The sequence below is a fragment of the Camelus bactrianus genome, chromosome 4 (genome assembly GCF_048773025.1).
Source record: "Camelus bactrianus isolate YW-2024 breed Bactrian camel chromosome 4, ASM4877302v1, whole genome shotgun sequence".
Classification (NCBI taxonomy): domain Eukaryota; kingdom Metazoa; phylum Chordata; class Mammalia; order Artiodactyla; family Camelidae; genus Camelus; species Camelus bactrianus.
The window spans coordinates 78,160,349-78,170,274 of record NC_133542.1 but is presented as its reverse complement, the minus strand read 5'-3'; the positions used below and the strand labels follow the sequence as shown (position 1 = coordinate 78,170,274).

General features: G+C 52.4%; 1 protein-coding gene across 3 annotated transcripts in view; it reads right to left on the bottom strand.

Annotated features, from left to right (window-relative positions):
• Positions 1–6,729: 6,729 nt before the first annotated feature.
• Positions 6,730–9,926, bottom strand: part of CACNA1B (calcium voltage-gated channel subunit alpha1 B) — a 173,343-nt gene continuing 170,146 nt past the window's right edge. For all 3 annotated transcript variants that reach the window (XM_074362846.1, XM_074362848.1, XM_074362847.1), the window contains one exon: positions 6,730–9,801. In XM_074362846.1, coding sequence (XP_074218947.1) covers positions 9,271–9,801 — 531 coding nt within the window. In that variant the 3' untranslated portion in view covers positions 6,730–9,270. The remainder of the gene's footprint in view (positions 9,802–9,926) is intronic.

Here is a 9,926-nt window from a genome sequence, read left to right as displayed (position 1 = left end):
AAAAGACACACAAGAGTCTCAGAAAACTGAGTAGAGGTTGCCCTTTTGTGAGGGACATTTATATTTACTAGGGAAATCTCCATTTGTATGAGCGTGACCCTCTTTGTACCAGGAATAGAAGGATGATTAAATCTCAAGAAACTCCTCAGCGGAGAAGGTTTACCTTAAATCTGCATGGCCTTGTTTACTGAGTTTTGCATGGCTACCTGCCGTGCATAACTGGCTCCCCCAACATCTTTCTTTGGTTTTTAGCTGAATAGTACTTAGGGTGATAATTTTAGCCTTTTCAGGGAGCTACTCAGTTTTCCTGGGTCTCTCCCATATATTTGGGAGGTACGAATGCCATTGAAATTCTATTTGTTTTTCTCCTGGCAATCTGTCTTTTGTTACCAGGGGATCTGAACCAAGAACGCAGAAGGGTAGTGGGAAATTTTTTCCTCCCATACACATGCGATGGAATACTACTCAGCAGCAGAAAGCTATGAACCCATCAACCCACAGAAAGACATGGGTGAGTCTTACGTGCATACTGCTAAGGGGAAGAATCCAGTCTGAGGAGGCTGCACACAATATGACCCCATTTATGACATTCTGGAAAAAGCAAAACTACGGAGATAAACAGATCGTGGCCTGGGGGTGCGGTTGAAGTATTCCATGTGATACTTCAGTGATGGATATGCAATTATCTAAACCCTCTGATTTTTACAGCCCAAGGTATAAACCATAATCTATTCAAATTTGGTTATTTAGGGTGTAGGAGTGTGGGAGGATGGAACACACAATGTAACATAGTATCTAATTGTATTAGAAATGGGTGGAAAAAATTCACTGTCAGGCATTGGGCAAAATGTTCTGATCTCAGTTAACTTTGGAAATGAATGGAATCTGTAGACTAAAGGCAAAATGGACTGTACTTTAAGACTGGGCTTTATATTATAAAGTTCTTCCCGGGGTATAGTAGCTAACAATTCTGGGACCACTGCCCATGTAACCTGAAAAACAGAAATGAGTTGATAAAGGGTGGGAGCCAGGCTTCTCGCTGTGGGAGTGGGAAGCCACGGATAAGCAAGGGGAGAGCCTTGGCCCTCGTGCTCCTGGATCTGAGCTTCCTGGATGGATGGTGTGGGGAATGGACTGGGAGGGGGAAGGCACGGCTCTTTGCCCTGGGAAAGCCCCCTTCCTCCCCACCCCATACCTGCTGGAAACACTCAAACCCCCGAAATCAGCCAGTGCACCTTTTAAGACATTCTCACCCTCAGCCAGATAGACGAGTGTGAGGGTCTTGCACTACCCACAAGCTGTCCCAGAATCCAGGCCCTAGAGGGTGGAGCCAGGACGGGGCACCTGGGCCTCTGACCAGCAGGTGACAGCAAGGAGGAGACCAGCCCTGAGGGCCGTGGTCTCCTGAAGTCTATGAGCCCGATGCCCTGATGGGGTTCATTCCCTGTGGGGACATGGGCGGGGCCTGCAATGGTTCTGTTGTCCACCTGAGCCCCTTGGATGGAGCCAGGGCAGCACTGGGCTCTGAGGTCCCCTGGCGGTGTTTCAAACTCTGACACAGCAGCTTGAGAAAGGAACAAGAGGATGTGTTTCAGAACCTTCCAAAATGAGGGAGAGAAGAGTGAAGTTGAAAGAGAAGGACCTGGGGGGCTTTTCCTGCAAGGGCCTCCGTTGGGAGAGGCAGGGATGGAAGCCTCTGGAAGCTGATGTACCACAGCCCAACCAAGCACCTCCCTCACACTTGGGCCACTTGGGAGCACAAAGGGCCTCGTTCCTGACTGAGGACGCCGTCCTGGAGGAGGGCGTCCCTGAGACCCACGGGCAGCTCGTGGTTTGGGTTCAGGGTCACGGTGGGGCTTAATTCCAGGTGACACTCTGCCCATCTGAAACTTCAAACTCACCTGAAGGGGACCCTGCCATGAAGACCTCTGAGAGGTGGGTCAGAGTGAGGTGATAGTTAATCTCCCAAGATTGACGACCATGAAGGACAGATGCTCCTGGACCTGCCCAGACCTAGGGTCTGAGTCAGAGAGGGAGGGGAACACAGGGCCTCTTTGCTGGAACCAATACCTCAGAAACTGTACGCTCCCTGAAAGGCAGGCAGGAAGCCTCACTTCCAGCTCTGGATTGTGAGTGCATGCTTTGAGAATGAGGGCGGCCCCCACCCCGGACCCTTTTTTTGGGCAGGAGAGACTAAATCAGGTGACGCTCCTTGACGCCTACTAAGACGGCACCTTCATCTCAAACACTACTCACGTGTGGGGTTTCAGGGGGCGGTAATTGTTATTTATTATAGCTTAAAAGAAAACCGGAACATCCAGCAGCATGGCACTAAGGAAATAATAGAACACTCTGGAAACTTTGGAAGCGTTTGGAAGCGACGCAAGAACCCATTTGTGTAGCAGTGTTTACTGAAATGAGATGAAGGCAAACGCTGTACACTAGACCTGACTAGGTGCACAGTCACGCGCACACCAGTGATGCGACAGCTGTGGAGCAAGTCTGGGGCCTGGCCAGGGATTCTGAGGACAGGCAACAGTGACATCAAAGAGGGGCCAGGTTTCCAAGGGTGACGCCCATCTCCCCCATACCTAGCCATGCTTCTGAGAGCACAGGAAGGTTATGTAGGAGACAAGAAAAACTCACTCATGGGCTTAAAATCCACAAGACAATCTGATCTTTGTCCTCCATCCGAAGATCTAAACATCATATAAAATAACAGGAGTTAACCAGGGCCAGGTCAAACACAGAACCTACCATACAGCAGGCGCTCAATACAGCACCACTGAATACTGTAGCTGGTCCTAGGTGGAGGCTGAGTAGGAAATCTGGCATATCTCACTGCTCTTTATAAAACAGTCACTGAAAATGCCAGCCTTCTAACAAGGTCTAAGTTGATTAATTACAGAATCTAATACATTTATTTTAAAAGGCATTGCAAAAAAGTGTCTTGGTAAAGAACATGCAAAACCTGCCACATTCTTCATCATAAGGACTGACTGATAGGCACTGCATCCATCTAATGAAAAGCTACATTTACTAGATGTCAGTCATTAGCAGGTGACAGCTGGACATAATGTTCTAGGCATGCCTATTTGCTTACACGCTAGATCCTGGATATGACCATCTGTCTAGATGCAGCAACAGATGCAAACGTGAGTTGCCAGTTTATTTCTAGAATTTCATGATCGGGTCAGGGAAAGAAGAGAAAAAAGTATAAACTGTGGTCTTTTGTTCTTAGAGACTTCGGTCCTCCATCCACAAGGGACATGCCTGGTTGAAGTAATAGTATAATGTGGGTAAAAATGAAAGAGGAATTTTAACTGATTTACCCAGGAATGCCCAATTCAGATGTTTCCCAATTGAAAAGCGTGTGAAGCAGGTGTTCTCGAGGCAGGTGTGCTTCTGGGAGTAGAGTGGGTGTCCAGCAGCATGGAGGAGCCGGGCCCAGGGCAGAGGGAACACAGGGGCTGCTCTCCCGGAGCCCCAGGACCCCCAAGACTTCACTGAGACCCCAGCCACCCACATGGGCTAAACCCCTCGAGGCAGACTCTTCAGATACGGCTCTCAAGTCAGAGTCAGGCCACGTCTGCATCCTCCAGGGCCCTTTGAGAAGCTGCAGCTGAAGGCGGTGGTGCTGCCCCCACCCCTCCCCACGGGTTTCCTGCATCTGATCCCCGCAGCCTTAGCTTCCCTCTGCAGAGCGAGGCTCCCTCCTGCCCGCGCATCTCTTCCAAGGCGGTGATGCTGGGAAGCCTGGTGCTCGGACGCAGGAGCAACCAGCAGGGAGGGTTCGGGGGGGCATCACTGATGTTCTCCCCAAACTGAAGATGCTCACTTAAGTAAGATAAATGAGTATTTTAACTGGTAGAAATAAATTAATACTTGCAAAGGCAGGTCTAAGTCTAGGTCTGGACCTGGCAGGGCCAGGAGGTCTCACACGCTCGCAGAGTGCCCTGCTCCCTCTCCAAACCCTCCGTCCAGCTAAGCGCCTTTGGGTGGCCCCATTCACAGGCACAGTCTCTCCCGCTGCCTCTGGGCCTCCAGCAACTCCAGCACTCATCATCCATTTTACCTGAAAGGGTTTCACCTTCCCTTGGGTTTCATGAAAAGTCACAGTCTAAAATGTCTTTGGCTTGGTTTGGCTTGGGTCACCTGCTCATCCTTGAACCCATCGGAACACAAAGAGGATGGAACATGGGATTGGCTAGAGCTGGATCATACATGCATCTTCAAGGTGGGTGGAACACAGGATCTGCCCTCTGCAACCATTTGGACAGGAAGCAGGTGAGAAGTAGTTCCCAAAGGAAAGCTGAGGTGCTGGACTTGGACATGAGGACAGAGGCGGGGCTGGGGACAGCAGCAGATTCCACGCCACTGACGGCCCGTTGCGCTGCTGTGGGATCAGAAGCCCAAGGAAGGAAGGAGTTGATGTAGGGTCACGGGCTGAGCCCCCCCCCCCCCATCCAGTGCTCCTGCTATGAAGGCAAGAAGCTCTTCTGTTTGCAAAAGGCACACAGACCTCACTCCTGTCCCTGGGAGGTAGGGAGCCCACGAGTCATGCCTACCTCTGGCCACACTGATCACCCGTCTCCGAAGAACAAACTGACTCACTTTCCAGTCTCCTTCACTCCTTTACAAAGAGCAGAGACCAAACGTAGGATGGTAAGGAAATTCCTGCTCAATGAAGCCGTGAGAGGCTCAAGGGTTATTCCACAACGTGGAACCTGTAGATGGAGGACGTCCAGAGGCCACAGGGGCTGAGCCCTGACACATCCAAGGATGGTCCTCCAAGGATGTGTGGCCTCCGTGCGAACTGCCTGTGGGGAGGCCCGGGTGCTCCCACATCTTTGATTCTTAATGAGTGTGAATGTCAAACGTTTCTCGTAACGAAGGCCAAAGGGTTCTAGGGGCACAGTCTGCTGCATGGTCATTGTGGCCAGAGCCACACTCAACATTTGGAGGGTTATTACCTCTCTTGGCAGGTTAGCAGGCTGAAAGGGAGGAGGCCCTTGTCTCTCAACGGGGATGTGAGGAACTGAAACGTCCCAAGGGGTGTCTGTGCTGCCCAGGGAGCTGTTCTGTTGCCCAGCAGCATGGTCAACTCAATAATTGGCCACGGTGGCGTGACCGGGCCCAGGCTGGCCTGAGCTGGAGGATCACAGATGCCTGCCTGGATGGTTAAAGGTCAAGGGCTTTCCGGAGACTTGAATGTCTACTTCAGCCCACTCAGATGGGATGAAAGATCCAGCAGTCCTAGGAGGGCCCATAGCTCTCAAGAAGGCAGCGCCCGGGGCTGGCAGGTCGCTGCATCTAGTCCTGTATAAATCCGTACGTATCTGCTGAGTACCCTTGTGTCAGAGCTGTGCTCACCTGGGACTGCCTGGGCAGAGTGGGGCCAGGTGGGAGGGTGGGAGGAGTCCCTGTGTAGTTTCTGAGGCCTTAACAACCGTTGACTGAGGTTGAGTGGATTTGAGATAGTCAGTGACCGGAGCAGACATTTCATTCTTCCACTGTAATATTCCAGGACTAGGGGGCAGAAAACCAAAGGTCCAGGTCAACCCCCACTCTCATGAATGGCCCTGGGCGAGTCCTGTCCATCCTAGAGGCCTCAGAGACATGGTGGGGTGGGGAGGGGCAAGGGCCAGTTACTCTTAACCCTAACACTAACCTGCTAACCTTAACCCCACAATGTCTACCCCTAACTCCCTAACCCTAACCTCTAAACCTAAACCCTAATAACCCCTGACCCCTAGGATCCTCAACCCTGACTCCTGAACTCCTAACCCTGACCCTGGTTCTAACCCTGACACTGACTCAGCCCATCTAACCTAACCCCCAACCCGAACCCTGACCTTCTAACCTGGACCCTTTAACCCTGATCCCTCAAAAACCTCACCCTCTCAATGTACCCTAATTCTGTCCCTAAGCCTTTAACCCTAACTTCTAACACTAAACACTGAACCTGAATTTCTCTCCTTCATCCTAACCCTCTGACTCTGAACCCTACCCTCTCCCTAACCCTCACCTCAAAGCCTGACCATGATCCTGCATTGCCCTTAACCCTAATCCCCCTACGAGTCCACATCAGAACAGACTGCAAGATTTGAACCCTACCCCAATCCCTTTTCCAATGTAGTCAGCACCGTAATTTTCATTTTTATCTGAACCCTAAACCTGTTCAATTATGCGTTTTCAAAATGAACTGTAATGTGAATTGAATAAAACCCTAATTCTTACACCCTTATAACCCTACACTGTCAGTGCTTATATACACAAACCCTTTGCCTGTACCTAGCCCTAACCTCTAACTCCTAACCCTGACCCTAACTTAAACCCCAGCCTCAACTCCAAAGCTAACTCTAACCTAACCCTGTCACTCTTACTTCTCCATGCTAACCCGCCCAACACAGGCACCCCAAACCTCAGCCAACGCCTGCTCAACCCAACCTTAACCCCCCAACCACTGTATTCCTAGCCCTAAAGCACAACCACACCCACCGTGAGGCCTCATCCTGGCTCCTCCGGCCACATGTCTACCCTGATCCTCACCGGACACCGAGCCTGACCCACCCTGGCGCCGTGACCAGGCCCAAAGCCAGTTGTAGAAGTCCCCAGTTTCTCTGAGCCCTGCTCCCTGCGCACTCCTGCCGCGTGCCCACGGAGACGGCTCGCCCACCTGACTCCGCACCCTTCGCGTACATCATCCAGCAGTGTGGTAGGGTTTTGTTTTTGATTTTTTGCTAAGTTTTATTTTAATCCAAGGACTTTGCTTCATACAAAATGTCATTGTAGAAACAACAGCGGAATCCAAAGTTTGGCTGATAAATATTACTCAGGCAGCAAACTAGTCAATCACAGAAAGTTTTTTTGAAAGCAAGTCCCAGTTGTGTCGCATGGTTGGGACTTCTCTTTTTTTTTTTTTTTTTTTAACACTGTTCTTAAATATAAAGTTTTGCAACAAACCTTTGATTTATATCAAATATAATTAAAAATTAACAAATGAATACATTGTATCAAAAAGTACGAAGATATACACTTCATGCGCATACTGGAATATATGTATATATGTATATATTTTACATGCACACATAACTTGTTCAAACTACAGCCACTGCTTGACTGGTTCCAGATGCAGACAACTGGTCGATGCATTTCAAGTTTGGCAACTCACTATGAGGTTCCAGGGGAAACGTGATAGTTGAGAAGAGACAGCACACAAACGAAACGCAGAGTCGGGAACACAAGACGCAGCACCTCCTCCCCCTCCTGGTAATTGTCTCCAATTCCAGTGTCTAGAAGCAGCCAGACAAGCCAGCAAGGCTGTGCGGGTCTAGAAAAATGGATTCTCCACCCAGCATGGCCCGGGGAAGCAGCTGTGGTTCTGCACAGAATGAATACATTCAAAATAAAACGGGCTGGGGGACCAGACACAAAACACCAGCATTTAAAGTTCACATCCTTCCGTTTTGAAACAGGACCCAATGATAACATGCACAGTCCGAGGTTCCGATTTTAATTATATCCTATTGGAGTAAAATACTCTGGTATCTTAAAGTTTCAGAGTGTTGTGCCTTCTAGTAAGGAAATTCTATAAAACGGTTTGGTCACAATCATGCTGAAACCCTAGAACAGGTGGCGTCTTGTGTGTTTTATTTCTAATAAATGTGTGTCTTTGTTGCATAGCCCTACGGGTTCACAGCATCCACTCACTGGGACACACAGACACGCACACACCTCACACACCAAGTTTCTTTAAGGAGAACCGTGGGGTAAAAGCCAATGGGAGGCTCAGATGATCCAGCAAAGGGACCATTTCACTTCCACAACATGGAGACACACCAGAATCTGCTCATCCAAACACTCCTTTTGTTCACAAAACAGAGTCTCTAGCTAGTGTTTTATGACAACGTCTTAACTGTGGTCTTCCCCTTTCGAGAGGGGCCACAGAGGTGGACTTGGCTCTGCCGCCTGCTTCTCCACTTCCTGTGCCTGACAGGCGTGGGCTCCGACACCCGACCTCAGCACAGTAGCTGCTCCCTCACCCTCCACCTCCTCTGAGCTCCTGCCTCTTTGCAGGCGGGGCTCCCGACGCCGCCCTCTCCTGCTCCGACCCTGTCCACCCTGTCCTGCCCCCACCTCACCCACCAGGCCTTCTGCAAGAAGACACTTGCAGGACTCCAGCGAGGACGCCCTGCCTGCCAGTGCCCCATCCCTGAGAATCAGCCACGTCCACGCTGCCTTGTGGCGGCTACTCGTGCGAGGAGAACCAGGCAGCAGCTGCTTCACTTCCAGCTACAGCCGCCTGCTGGACGCTTTCTGAGTGCTCCCCACCACCTCAGCTTTCTACTCAGTTGCTGTTTCGAACAGTTTCCACAAAACCCGCTCGCGGTTCACACAGGCCTCCCGTCGCACCCCCAGGAGCCCACGCTAGGGGCTTGGAAGTCAGGCACTTGGTCGAGAGCAGTGGGATCCAGGGGTGGTCTGGTGGGCCGCCCGGGCTGGACACACAGCCTCTCCTCAGTAAGCCACAGACACATGCCCTGAAAAGCTGAGCTCCTCCTGGAGGTTTGACTTTTTACAGTTAACACTCCCTTCCCCGTTATTCTGGGGTGTTGTTGTTGTTGTTGTTGTTGTTGTTGTTGTTGTTGTTGTTGTTGTTTTGACCAAGTATATAGAATCGACAAAAAAGAGTGAAGGGTATTGTGATAAAAAAAACCCAAATCAACAGCAAGAACGGTTTCCAGATTTGGTCCCTGTCAGGGTGACAGTGTCGGGGGGGGAACAGAGTATCTGAGTGTTTCTAGTGCCCCTTGGCCACTTCAGGTGCGGAGGCACAGGGGTTTGAGGACGCGGGCGAGACCTGCCCTGTTTACCACCAACTCTGCCCTGAGTCTCGCCTGCCCCTCTTACTGCACGTCTAGATAAAGGATGGTCCCGACAGGCCTCAGGCCTCCTGGGAAAGGTTCCCAGCACGCACGGGATCCTGGTCCTGTCCCTGCCCACTCAGCACACAGACGCATCCTCTGTCCGGCCTGTGCTGAGACCCAGGGAGGCCCAAGTGAGGGCCAGAGAGAGCCACGCCCCCTCCAAAGGGGCTTCAGCGATCCATCCGGTGTGAAGGAGGGAGACGGCACGAGGCCCTGCTCCCAAGGGCCGCTGCCCCCAGCTCAGCGCCGCCGGTGCCCCCAGAGCCCAGCATGGATGATAAAACTCATCGCCTGGGACGCGCCCGCCGGGCAGGTGCCTGCTGTGGCGGCCGAGGTGCGGCTAGCACCAGTGGTCTTGGCTGGGGTGGTGGTAGCTGTGCCGCGCCCGGCCGCCTGAGCTGAGGCCCAGAGTGCAGTGGAAGCCGTTGGGCACACGGCGGAGGGGGTGGGACTGGGAGGTCAGGGAGGACACGTAGGAAGTCCGGGAGGAACGGCCTGAGTTGGTGGCCACAGCCTCCTCAAAGGTGAGCGTGTCCTCCGGCTGGGTGCGGGCGGCAGCCTCGCTGTCCAGACGCTGCCCCAGGTAGGGGTCGGAGCCGATCCGAGAGCTGGGGGCCAGAGGCTGGCTGAGGGGGTCTCTCTGGAGCAGGGCGTTGTGTTCTGAAAGGCCGCGGCTAAGCCGGCCGGGGGAGAAGGCAGGGAGGCTGGTCTGAGCCCCGGCAAAGTGGACGGGCGACGAGTTGGCCGTCTTATATGTGATGCTGGGTCGGGGGGTCAGCGGGGTCTGGGGGAGCTGCCTCCGCCCACCTCGGCCAGGGGTGCTAGCACCAGATGTTGACAGCAGGGGGCTCCCGTTCACCGAACCACCACCCTACGGAACAGAGCAGGGCAAAGCAAAGTCAAGGAGGGTCGGGTGGGCAGGTGAGAGTCGCGGAGAAGGGACAGGAGGGGATGGGCCCCGGGTGGCCCCAGGAGACGGGTGGCAGGCGGTGCTGG